The 14,029-nt window shown below is 43.5% G+C and overlaps 1 protein-coding gene across 5 annotated transcripts in view; it reads left to right on the forward strand.

The window, feature by feature from the left end:
• dock11 (dedicator of cytokinesis 11) overlaps positions 1-14,029 on the forward strand; it is a 111,718-nt gene that overhangs the window by 95,203 nt on the left and 2,486 nt on the right. For 4 of the 5 annotated variants that reach the window (XM_036957959.1, XM_036957960.1, XM_036957961.1 and 1 more), the window contains 7 exons: positions 1,443-1,565; positions 5,564-5,677; positions 6,951-7,097; positions 7,340-7,550; positions 9,477-9,667; positions 10,722-10,828; positions 11,053-11,191. In XM_036957959.1, coding sequence (XP_036813854.1) covers positions 1,443-1,565; positions 5,564-5,677; positions 6,951-7,097; positions 7,340-7,550; positions 9,477-9,667; positions 10,722-10,828; positions 11,053-11,191 — 1,032 coding nt within the window. Of the gene's footprint in view, positions 1-1,442; positions 1,566-5,563; positions 5,678-6,950; positions 7,098-7,339; positions 7,551-9,476; positions 9,668-10,721; positions 10,829-11,052; positions 11,192-13,756; positions 13,773-14,029 lie in introns of all 5 variants that reach the window. The other variant, XM_036957962.1, reaches the window with a different exon arrangement.

The following is a 14,029-nucleotide window of genomic DNA, read 5'->3' on the forward strand; positions in this document are numbered from 1 at the left end:
CCCTTGTGAGACCATATGCTGGTGCGGTTGGCCCTGGGTTCCTCCTAATGCAAGACAATGCTAGACCTCATGTGGCTGGAGTGTGTCAGCAGTTCCTGCAAGAGGAAGGCATTGATGCTATGGACTGGCCCGCCCGTTCCCCAGACCTGAATCCAATTGAGCACATCTGGGACATCATGTCTCGCTCCATCCACCAATACCACGTTGCACCACAGACTGTCCAGGAGTTGGCGGATGCTTTAGTCCAGGTCTGGGAGGAGATCCCTCAGGAGACCATCTGCCACCTCATCAGGAGCATGCCCAGGCGTTGTAGGAAGGTCATACAGGCACGTGGAGGCCACACACACTACTGAGCTTCATTTTGACTTGTTTTAAGGACATTACATCAAAGTTGGATCAGCCTGTATTGTGGTTTTCCACTTTAATTTTGAGTGTGACTCCAAATCCAGACCTCCATGGGTTGATAAATTTGATTTCCATTGATAATTTTTGTGTGATTTTGTTGTCAGCACACTCAACTATGTAAACAAAAAAGTATTTAATAAGAATATTTCATTCATTCAGATCTAGGATGTGTTATTTTAGTGTTCCCTTTATTTTTTTGAGCAGTGTATGTCCTGAATACAAAGCGTTATGTTTGGAGCAAATCCAACACAACACATCACTGAGTACCACTCTTCATATTTTCAAGCATGGTGGTGGCTGCATCATGTTATGAGTATGCATGTCATCGACAAGAGCTAGGGAGTTTTAAGGATAAAAATAAACGAAAAAGAGCTAAGCACAGGAAAACCTGGTTCAGTCTGCTTTCCAACAGACACTGGGAGACAAATTCACCTTTCAGCAGACAATAACCTAAAACACAAGGCCAAATATACACTGGAGTTGCTTACCAAGATGGCATTGAATGTTCCTGAGTGGCCTAGTTACAGTTTTGACTTAAATTGGCTTGAAAATTAATGGAAAGGCTTGAAAATGTCTGTCTAGCAATGATCAACTTGACAGAGCTTGAAGAATTTTTTTAATAATAATTTATAAAAATAAAAAAAATATTATACAATCCAGGTGTGCAAAGCTCTTAGAGATTTACCCAGAAATACTCACAGCTGTAATCGCTGCTATTAGTGATTCTAACATGGATTGACTCAAGGGTGTGAATACTTGTGTATATAAGATATTTCTGTATTTAATATTCAATACATTTGGTAAAATTTCTAAAAACATGTTTTCACTTTGTCATGATGTGGTATTGTGTTTAGATGTGTTAGAATTTTGTATATATATTTTTTTAAATTCAGGCTGTAATACAACAACAACATAAGTCTTTCTGAAGGAACTGTACACCAATAGAGCAGGCTCTAGCTTGTAATCCGCTGATGCCTATTGATGTTGGCTGAGCCCTGGCTGTTTTCACTGACTGTGTTTCCTGGTCTGCCCTACAGGAGGTCTTAGTGGAGCGTCTAGAGCTGTGTGTAGAGGGGCTGTGGAAAGCAGAGAGATACGAGCTGATTACACACATCGCCAAGCTCATTATCCCTGTCTACGAGAAACGCCACGAGTTCCAGGTACGAGCCAAACAAACACACACACACACACACACACAACCATACACACATAAACAAGACTGAAATGTAAATTGAATCATCAAGAACAATGTTTACGCAGTGTCTTTGTAAAGTGGAAGCAGCTGTGTGAAGAGTCTATCTGGCTAAATTAGTAGTAGTAGTTTTTAAAATACCCAAAACCATTCTGTGATTGAATGCAGTTGTCCGTGGGAAAAGGGCTACTTTGTGAATCCCACAATAAGGATTCTATTGTCAGATTGAGACAATTGCATTAAAGGGCACAGACAATATTGACTACTTCCTGTTTGTCTCTGTAAAGCTTTCCACTACTCTGTCCCTTGGGTTTATACAGCATAAATAAGCTCAGCCAGTCAGTTTATGGAATAAGTCCTCAAACTAAAATACTGTCCATGAGAAGTTTACCCTAATCATGTTCCACTCGCCATCTTCTCATGCTAGGACGGTCTTCTCTTTGGCTCTGGCTTTTAAAAAAAGTATTGCACTACTTTTGACCAAAGTCTCTATAGGCCCTGGTCAAAAGTAGTGCACTAAATAGGGAATAGGGTGCCATTTGGAATTCTGACTCAGTGTTGTGTCTGTTGCCAGTGGCACATTCCTTTGGCCGATTTCTGTTCTCTCTCTCGCTCTGAGGAGTGAGACACATCATTTGTTTTAATAGGGTGGTACATAAGCCTCCTGCTGATTTACTGTACATGTCATGCAGTGTAGTAGTTCCCGAAAATATCACACACACACTCATACGCACTCATATACACACACACACACACACAGGGTTGCAAAGGGAGGGTACATTACTGGAAACCAATGTTTCCTCTAAGCTGCGCGATTGCGCGGACAGTGCAGCTCCCCGGGACTGCTGCACAGGGTGCAGAAGAAATATCAGCCCAGGGAGAGAGAAGTTTTCCCTGTAAGTTAACACTATCAATGTTTCCCTTTACTGTGGCAATTGTGATCTAATCAATGTGATATTAGCCACTTTCAATGCAACATAACAAAACAAACTTTTGTTGTAGGCAAAACGCATCGAAGTAGGATTCTATTGGCATGACTAAGCCCGTACTCTACACAGACCGGTGCGCCATAACCAAACAGAGCTGCAGAAGGCCTATATTCAAATAGATCATTGCCATATATGGATCTGTGCCATTTACTTTGAACTGGACTGTGTTTACAGCAGTGGTCCTGAGTAGATGTGCTTGTTTTGAGATCAAAGCAAGAGCTGCATGTAGACACGTGTGCACATTTTGTTCATGTCCTTTGCTAGTTTGTGAGTTATTAGCCCTGTTAGAGATCATTTGCAGTCAGTAATAGGGGAGTGATTGGTTCCTACGAGCATAAAACGTGGGTACAGCCTCAGTGTTCACAGTAAACGCGACATTCAAGTTTGCACTCAGCAGACCTGACATTTGCTCAGTGCTGTAAAGAATTTGATGGAACATTGCTGTAAACTTTCAAAGTTTACCAGTAAACTACACAAATATTGGTATCTTTCAAGGATTTTATGTAGTCTATTTTAAGACATTTATTGACCGTTTTGGGTACTTCAGGTAGCCTAGTGGTTAGTGTTGGGCCAGTAACTGAAAGGTAAAAGATAAGATAAAAATCTGTCGTTCTGCTCCTGAACAAGGCAGTTAACCCACTGTTCCTAGGCCGTCATTGTAAATAAGAATTTGTTCTTAACTGACTTGCCTAGTTAAATAAAGGTTAAATAAAAAAATTAAACATTCAGATCATCTCTAGCCATCTCTTTGCCCTTAAATATACTGAACAAAAATATAAAAGCAACATGCTATTAGGAAATCAGTCAATCAAAATAAATTCATCAGGCCCTAACCTATGGATTTCACATGACTGGGAATACAAATGTGCAATGGTGCAAAGTACTTAAGTGAAAATGCATGAAAGTACTATTTAAGTAGTTTTTTAGGGTAACTTTACTATTTATATTTTTGACAATTTTTACTTTTACTTCACTACATTCCTAAAGACAATTATGTACTTTTTACTCCATACATTTTCCCTGTCACCCAAAAGTACTCGTTACATTTTGAATGCTTAGCAGGACAGGAAAATGGTCTAATTCGCACACTTATGAAGAGTACATCCCTGGTCATCCTACTGCCTCTGATCTGGCAGACTCACTTAACACACATGCTTCATTTGTAAAGGATGTCTGAGTGTTGAAGTGTGCCTCTGGCTATCCGTAAATTTAAAAAACAAGAAAATGTTGCCGTCTGGTTTGCTTAATATAAGGAATTTGAAATAATTTATACTTTTACTTTTGATACTTAAGAATATCTTCGCAATTACATTTACTTTTGATACTTATGTATATTTAAAACCAAATACTTTAAAACTTTTACTCAAGTAGTATTTTGCTGGGTGACTCACCTTAATAGAAAATTACTTAAGTAAAAGTATCTCAGTTTTACTCAAGTATGACAATTGGGTACTTTTTCCACCCCTGCAAATATGTATATGTTGGTCACAGATACCTTCAAAAAATGTGCCTCAGGATCTCGTCGAGGTATTTTTGTGCATTCAAATTGCCATCGCTAAAATGCAATTGTGTTCATTGTCCGTAGCTTATGCCTGCCCATACCATATCCCCACCACCACTATGGGGCACTCTGATCACAATGTTGATATCAGCAAACCACTCGCACACACGACGCCATACACGGGCGGGGTCTGTGGTTGTGAGGCCGGTTGGACATACGTCCAAATTCTCTAAAACGACGTTGGAGAAATTAACATAAAATTATCTGGCAACAGCTCTGGTGGACATTCCTGCAGTCAGCATGCCAATTGCACTCTCCCTCAAAACAAATGAGAAATGCTCACTAACAGGGATGTAATCAAATTTGAGCACAACATTTGAGAAATAAGGATTTTGTACATATGGAAAATTTCATTTTTTTTTTATTTCAGCTCAAGAAATATATGTAACGTTCGTTGTCTTCCTCTGATGAGGAGTAAGAGAGATCGGACCAATGTGCAGCGTGGTAATTGTCCATTTTTAATAAGACAAACTGAACACTATAACATTCAAAATAACAAAGGGAAACAAACGAAACAGTCCCGTGTGGTACAAACACTAACACGGAAAATAATCACCCACATCTCAAAAGTGAAACCAGGCTACCTAAATATGGTTCTCAATCAGGGACAACGATAAACAGCTGCCTCTGATTGAGAACCATACCAGGCCAAACACAGAAATCCCAAAACATAGAAAAAGGAACATAGACAACCCACCCAACTCACGCCCTGACCATGCTAAAACAAAGACCTAATAAAAGAACTAAGGTCAGAACGTGACAATATGGGACCAATACTTTATATGTTGTGTTTATATTATTATTCAGTGTATATTAAATAATAAAAAATAGCGTGACAAAGGTGTAAAATATTATCCTAAATATAAACCATCAACTTAGTGAATACCTTTGGTGTTTAATATCCGTGTTTAATATCAGGGAAATATATTTACATTTTTCTTAAATCCTTATTTATTTATTTATTTATTTATTATGTCCAAATGTATTTGTTGTCAATGTTTCAGCGCCAAACTGGTGGCAATTGTGAAGAACTCAATAGTTGCAGAGTTAATTTAAAATAATGCCATTGTTGATTAATGCTTTTAAAAAATTAATTAGGCTATTTTCTCTTGAACCATATGGTCTATCTACTAGAAACTCATGGACAATATGGACACAGATATAAAAAATAAAAAAACCGATATATGAATAAATGTTTTAAAAGTTGTTCAGGTATAAATGACCAAAGTTACAATATATATTTTATGTTAATTACAGAAGATTCCAGTAACTTAAGTAGATTACTGGTAACTTTTCAACCATACACGCACACACATACATACACTCAACAATGATGGGCACACTAATGAGTAAATACACCCAAACACATACAAACACACACACACTAATACCCAGTTTTGTGTATGTTTCCTTCAGAAACTGAGCCGTCTGTATGACACGCTGCACAGAGCCTACAATAAGATCCTGGAGGTGATGCATACAGGCCGGAGACTACTGGGGACCTACTTCAGAGTGGCATTCTACGGGCAGGTGGGTCGGCATGTGGACAAAAGATTAAAGACACAAGTTCACCTTGTGTTTTCCTTCCATTCTCTTTTTATAGCTGTGAAACACACTTATTCTGGTTCAGACAGAGAGACACTTAGGATGAACTGTAGTCCTTGGCTCCTTTCCGACATCCACACTATCATACCACTTCTAAGTAAACAATGGATTGGGCATTAACCGGTATGCCAGTATGGACATCGGATTATAAAATAATAATTGTTTAGTATGATGGCTCAACCAATGGTTCTTCTCTGTCAGGGATGGAGTGCCCTTTACTTGGGGAACTTGTCACAGTAAAAAGAGACCATGCATTTTTGTTGTATATTTCTAGGTGTTATCTTCCTGTCTCTCTTCTATTTTGTGGGGAGAGAAAATAAACTCTTTCTATCAATTACTGAAGAAATAACAACAATTGTGCTGGTCTGTCATGTTGTTGGCAGCATCATCGAGGTATCTGTGGTCATCGTTTAACCATATCTGATATCAGTCCATATCCAGTGCCTGTGAACCCTAAAATGTGGTGTTCTCTCTTGGTAACTTCCCTACCTGACAGATGGAGATTAGATAAATGTGGAATTACACAAATCCCTTAGAGGCTAGTGGCCTCTGAGGAGGATGGTTGTGGCAGGGCTTAAACGGTGAGAAGAGAAAAACACCTATAAGGCTTAGTTTCACTTCTCTCTTCAGATATATAAGGGATGATGTGTATCTGAGTCTATATGTGATGTTTTGTATTTTGAGTTGTTTGGAGAGTCCTAAGGCCCAATGAGTGTCTCAGTTACTTTACAGTAGCGCAAAAAGGACAACCTTGTTTCAAATAGATGGATGTTAGAAAATTATGAATTCATGTTTAATTGTAATGTTTTCTGATGCTGTACAGTACATAAAAAAAAAAACAATAAAGATATTGTTAAAAATGTATATATTATACATTTTGAGAAAAGCACAGCTGTAAAGCTATATTACAACATATTCCAGGAAATATCAGTCACAGCATTATTTGTTATATAATGCATTGCTTGCTGTTTGGGGTTTTAGGCTGGGTTTCTGTACAGCACTTTGTGTGACATCAGCTGATTATAAATATATTTGATTTGATTTGTATTTATTGCACATTTGAGAGACAAGTTGAATTATGACTGAATATTTTCCTCCTGAGTAGGCTGCAGCTGTTGTTGTTTTCCTTGCTTAGTAATGCAACATAGCCAGCATGAACATCCCACTGCCTCCAATGGCTACTTTGTGTTGTTGACAGGGCTACTTCGAGGAGGAGGACGGTAAGGAGTATGTGTACAAGGAGCCCAAACTCACTGGCCTATCAGAGATCTCTCAGCGCCTTTTAGGGCTCTACGGGGATAAGTTTGGAACGGAAAGCGTCAAGATCATCCAAGACTCCAACAAGGTAGTGACTATGATAGTGTCCCAAATGGCACCATATTCCCTATTTAGTACACTACTTTTGACCAGAGTCCTATGGGCCCTGGTCAAAAGTAGTCTACTATATAGGGCATAGGCTGCCATTTGGGACACTGCCTACAGGTTCCTAAAAGGGGTAAATAGTACAAACAAATAGTTTGCTTCCTTTATTGGAGTTGTCGGTTCTATCTAACAAGCCCAACCATACCAATCTCCTATCTCCAACAGGTCAACCCCAAAGACCTAGACACCAAGTTCGCCTATATCCAGGTCACCTTCGTCAAGCCTTACTTTGACGAGAAGGACTGTCCAGAGAAGAAGACGGACTTTGAGAAGTGCCACAACATCAACCGCTTTGTGTTCGAAACGCCATACACGCTGACGGGGAAGAAACATGGTGGGGTGGAGGAGCAATGCAAGAGGAGGAGCGTACTCACAAGTTAGTTAGCTTCACAACCTCTTTTAGCTTAAAAACTACTTAACCTCTTTTACAACAAAGAAAAAACTTACAAATAGTTAGTTAGCTTTACAACCTCTTCAAATAAAATGTTATTTGTCTATGTATATGGGGCAGCAGCCTCTAAGGGTTACGTAACCGGGTGGAAGCCGCCTAGTAAAACCTATTTAAAACTATTATTAACACACCTACAAAAACCTTATTTCAACAAGTTTGTTTGCTTTACAACATTTTTACGACCTCTCTATGACTAAAACCACTGTTTGTGTGTTGCGCTGGAGACAAAGAAGTATACAAGCTTTTCAATTAAAACCATCATCAACTGTGCACACAGCTTGTTTAATTTCTTTTTAGATGAGCTACACTAACATCTAAACTATTTGAGAATTACTGCAAGTTCAGAAACCCACTGACTTCATAACACAACTTTTTAAAGCACTAGGCTAGAGACAAGAAATGATGGTGACATTGGTTCCACATTACCCTTAAAGGAAAACTCCACTCAAAACTATCTTTTGATATTTTTTTCATTAGTCCATAGTTTCTTTTGTCCATTTTGCATCATCATCATGATGTGGCCGGTGACACTTTGTTTGCTTCTTGAATTTTTTTGATACATTTTTTTTACCCCTTTTTCTCCCCAATTTCATGGTATCCAATTGGTAGTTACAGTCTTGTCCCATCGCTGCAACTCCCTTACGGACTCAAGAGAGGCGAAGGTCAAGAGCCGTGCAGTGCACCTGGCGACTGTGTCAGGGTGCATTGCGCCCGGCCTGCCACAGGAGTTGCTAGTGTGCGATGGGACAAGAACATCCCTGCCGGCCAAACCCTCCCCTAACCCGGACGACGCTGGACCAATTGTGTGCCGCCCCATGGGTCTCCCGGTCGCGGCCGGCTGCGACAGGGCCTGGACTCGATATCTTGAAAACTTGACTGCTGTGATGCAAAACATTTTGGGACTGTATCAACAGAGGACTAATGAATAAAATACCAAAATATCATTTTTCAGTGGCTTTTTCCTTTAACAGTAGTAAACATTATTCCTTAGAATTGACAGAGAACGTTTACAGCTAACCACTAGCTAATTCTGTTTATGAGGGTACAAGCATTAAAATACATTTGATAACTGAAGCGCTATAGGACCATTTAAATGGCTTATATCCACTGCAATTGTTTTATCACATGATGATATAGACATTTTGATTAACCATTGTCATTTGCCATTTCATGATTATCCCACTGTCACAACTGACATTAAACAACAGCTGGCCCGCCTGTCTCAAATATCTGTCAACATTTCTACCCACAGACCTGACACACAGGATGTTACAAATAGACCAATATGCAGTAAAAGCATTATCATGTGTGGTTTGTTTGTTTAGTGATGTTGACTCAATGTTTTTGCTATAAAATTGTGGTACAAAATTATATTTTCGTATATTTGACCCAGGACTGCCAGTTAGTAGACTCTAGCTTCCTAAAAGTGTGAGAGTTTCTCAGAAAACCAAGAGAAGGTGAAAGTTGTGTGAACAATGACTCCAGAGTAAGGAAGATACCTGGAACTGTGCTATTTACTCCCCTCCGAGCTGCCAACACATTCCCATACAAGGTGAATAAAGGAAACACTAATGGGAAACAGTGTTATCATAATGAATTAACTTTATCGTGTGTTTATATGAGAACCGACTGTGTGTGGTGAGTCTCCTGGGCAGCGACCAACACACTGCCCTTTGCGAAAAATAAATCTGTTTGTGCTCTTGCCAACGCCATTGCCGTCGTTTTCAAGCCAAGTTCTCAAGAGAGCAGGAACAGACTTGCCCCCAGGCTAGAGAAATGATCTAAACATGTGTGATCATAGATTGTTATAAAGTGTGAATATGCTGAATTATGTGTATTTCTCCTGTCCAGCGGCCAACACGTTTCCGTACGTGAAGAAGCGTGTGGAGGTGTTGGGGGAGAAGCAGGTAGAGCTGAAGCCTGTGGACGTGGCCATCGACGAGATGCGGGCGCGCACCGCCGAGCTGACCAAACTCTGCTCCTCCCAGGAGGTCGACATGATCCAGCTGCAGCTCAAACTGCAGGGCTGTGTCTCTGTACAGGTAGACGAGACCTTACTGTAGCCACATCACTCTGTTCGTTTAGTATTTCATTAGGATCCCCATTAGCTGCTGCCAAGGCAGCCGGTACACTCCCTGGGGTCAAACAGGAAGCAGCTAGTGCATGCAGGGAACACCACATACTAGCATCAGACCTTAACACTACAGCTTGACACCACAGTAAACTGCAGGGCTGTGTCCCTGTACACGTAGATGTTATTTCTAACCGCTATGAGATCATTGCGCATTCATGCAGGTATTCATGTTTTCATGCCAGAACTTGTAGTGTTGATTTTAGGATTTGGTCCTCTTGCGTTACTCCGTTCATTGTGTGTATGTTGGTCACGCTAGTCCAGGAGAGCTGCCGTCCTGCAGGTTTTCTCTCCAATCCTAAGCTAGCACACTTGATTCTAATAGTTGATAAGTTGAATGAGGTTAGATACAACCGGTTTTGGATTGAAAACCTACAGGAGGGTAGCTCTCCAGGAACAGGGTCGGGGTTAAAATCTACAGGAGGGTAGCTCTCCAGGAACAGGGTCGGGGTTAAAACCTACAGGAGGGTAGCTCTCCCGGAACAGAGTCGGGATTAAAACCTACAGGAGGGTAGCTCTCCAGGAACAGGGTCGGGGTTAAAACCTACAGGAGGGTAGCTCTCCAGGAACAGGGTCGGGGTTAAAACCTACAGGAGGGTAGCTCTCCCGGAACAGGGTCGGGGTTAAAACCTACAGGAGGGTAGCTCTCCCGGAACAGGGTCGGGGTTAAAACCTACATGAGGGTAGCTCTCCCGGAACAGGGTTGGGGTTAAAACCTACAGGAGGGTAGCTCTCCAGGAACAGGTTCGGGGTTAAAACCTACAGGAGGGTAGCTCTCCAGGAACAGGGTCTGGGTTAAAACCTACAGGAGGGTAGCCAATGATGTTATTGTTGTGCTACGAGTTGATCTAGATGCCATTGGCAGCATAGTGGTCACCCAGCACTACCTGAGAGTGAAACTGAATACCCAAGATATTCATTCCTCTTAAAGATTGTTACTCATTCCCTTGTCTTGTGTGCCACAGGTTAACGCTGGTCCGATGGCGTACGCCAGAGCCTTTCTGGACGACTCCAAAACCAGCAAGTCCCAGTCCAACAATAAGAAAGCCATGGAGCTCAAGGAGATATTCAGGTATGTGTAGACTACCCAACCGACAACGCACTACCTTGCCAAGATATCAGCTACTCCGCAAAGCTCACATTCAAGTTGTGGAGCAAATCATTGAATATGTCATCCCCTTAATGGATAACTAGTAGTGATATTTGATGAAGTATGACTTGCTGAACACCACCCTCTGTCCCCATGTAACTGTTGGTGTGTGTGTGTGTATCTGTTTGTCTGTACTGTCTATGCAGGAGGTTTGTGGAAGCCTGCAGCATGGCGCTGGACATCAACGAGCGTCTGATCAAGGAGGACCAGTTTGAGTACCACGAGGGCCTGAAGGGCAACTTCAAAGACATGGTGAAGGAGCTGTCAGACATCATCCATGAACAGGTGACATGGGGGGAGGGGAGGAGCTGTCAGACATAATCTATGAACAGGTGACATGGGGGGAGCTGTCGGACATCATCCATGAACAGGTGACATGGGGGGAGGGGAGGATCTGTCGGACATCATCCATGAACAGGTGACGTGGGGGGAGGGTGAGGAGCTGTCGGACATCATCCATGAACAGGTGACATGAGGGGGAGGAGCTGTCGGACATCATCCATGAACAGGTGACATGGGGGGAGGGGGAGGAGCTGTCAGACATCATCCATGAACAGGTGACATGGGGGGAGGGTGAGGAGCTGTCGGACATCATCCATGAACAGGTGACATGAGGGGGAGGAGCTGTCGGACATCATCCATGAACAGGTGACATGGGGGGAGGGGGAGGAGCTGTCAGACATCATCCATGAACAGGTGACATGGGGGGAGGGGGAGGAGCTGTCAGACATCATCCATGAACAGGTGACATGAGGGGGAGGAGCTGTCGGACATCATCCATGAACAGGTGACATGGCGGGAGGGGGAGGAGCTGTCAGACATCCATGAACAGGTGACATGGGGGGGGGGGGAGCTGTCAGACATCATCCATGAACAGGTGACATGAGGGGGAGGAGCTGTCGGACATCATCCATGAACAGGTGACATGGGGGGAGGGGAGGAGCTGTCGGACATCATCCATTAACAGGTGACATGGGGGGAGGGTGAGGAGCTGTCGGACATCATCCATGAACAGGTGACATGAGGGGGAGGAGCTGTCGGACATCATCCATGAACAGGTGACATGGGGGGAGGGTGAGGAGCTGTCAGACATCATCCATGAACAGGTGACATGGGGGGAGGGGAGGAGCTGTCGGACATCATCCATGAACAGGTGACATGGGGGGAGGGGAGGAGCTTTCGGACATCATCCATGAACAGGTGACATGGGGGGAGGGTGAGGAGCTGTCGGACATCATCCATGAATAGGTGAAATGAGGGGGAGGAGCTGTCGGACATCATCCATGAACAGGTGACATGGGGGGAGGGGGAGGAGCTGTCAGACATCATCCATGAACAGGTGACATGAGGGGGAGGAGCTGTCGGACATCATCCATGAACAGGTGACATGAGGGGGAGGAGCTGTCGGACATCATCCATGAACAGGTGACATGGGGGGAGGGGGAGGAGCTGTCAGACATCATCCATGAACAGGTGACATGGGGGGAGGGGAAGGAGCTGTCAGACATCATGGATATCTGGCAGCTCCTCCCCCTCCCCCATGTCACCTGTTCATGGATGTCTGGCAGCTCCTCCCCTCCCCCATGTCACCTGTTCATGGATATCTGGCAGCTCCTCCCCCTCCCCCATGTCACCTGTTCATGTATATCTGGCAGCTCCTCCCCCTCCCCCATGTCACCTGTTCATCATCCATGAACAGGTGACATGGGGGGGGGAGCTGTCAGACATCCATGAACAGGTGACATGGGGGGAGGAGCTGTCAGACATCCATGAACAGGTGACATGGGGGAGGGGAGGAGCTGTCGGACATCATCCATGAACAGGTGACATGGGGAGGGGGAAGAGCTGTCGGACATCATCCATGAACAGGTGACATGGGGAGGGGGAAGAGCTGTCGGACATCATCCATGAACAGGTGACGTGGGGGGGGGGGGGGGCTGTCGGACATCATCCATGAACAGGTGACATGAGGGGGAGGAGCTGTCGGACATCATCCATGAACAGGTGACATGGGGGGAGGGGGAGGAGCTGCCAGACATCCATGAACAGGTGACATGGGAGGAGGGGGAGGAGCTGCCAGACATCCATGAACAGGTGACATGGGGGAGGGGGAGGAGCTGCCAGATATCCATGAACAGGTGACATGGGGGAGGGGGAGGAGCTGCCAGATATCCATGAACAGGTGACATGGGGGAGGGGAGGAGCTGCCAGACATCCATGAACAGGTGACATGGGGGAGGGGGAGGAGCTGCCAGATATCCATGAACAGGTGACATGGGGGAGGGGAGGAGCTGCCAGACATCCATGAACAGGACATGGGGGGCTCCCCATAATCATAGCACCTGTCAGCCTTACAAACACATAGAGATGCACACAAGATGACAAACATAAATTCTTTATTTTGGGCTCTGGCTCTCATAATATTCCTGACCACACTCCTAGGCTCTCATCCCTCTATTTCTCTCAAGCAAACACCAGAAAACCCTTTGTCATTTAGCAGACACTCATATCCAGAGCAATTTACAGGAGAAATTAGGGTTAAGTGCCTTGCTCAAGGGAACATCGACAGATTTTTGTAACCTAGACTGCTCAGGGATTGGAACCTGCAACCTGTCGGTTACAGGCCCAACACTCTTAACCGCTAGACTACCTGCCGCAATATTGGTCCTCTTTGACCAAGGTCATATCTCATGACCTGAATCTATTTTTCTCTCACATCTCTGTTTCTCCTGACTGTATTTTGGTAGCAAATTAAAAGTGTTTTTGTGTCTTAATGTTTTCTTTACTTTCCTGTCCATAGCACTAACTTATCCCTTTCTTCTGTCTATGCTGCCCCTTACTGCGCCTTAGATTTAAGAAATGCCAGGTAATGTGATACCCTCTGTGGAGTTATGTTGCATTTTCATTTCTACTTGGAACATACACTGGTCATCACCTCGTTAACCTCCCTTTATTCAGTCAGTGAGTATAGCTGGTCGATATTCACTGGGTGTACAAAACATTAGGAACACCTGCTCTTTCCATGACATAGACTGACCAGGTGAATCCAGGTGAAAGCTATGATCCCTTATTGATGTCTCTTGTTAAATCCACTTCCATCAGTGTAGATGAAGGAGAGGTGAC

This window comes from Oncorhynchus mykiss, chromosome 21 (assembly GCF_013265735.2).
Source record: "Oncorhynchus mykiss isolate Arlee chromosome 21, USDA_OmykA_1.1, whole genome shotgun sequence".
NCBI classification, from domain to species: Eukaryota; Metazoa; Chordata; class Actinopteri; order Salmoniformes; family Salmonidae; genus Oncorhynchus; species Oncorhynchus mykiss.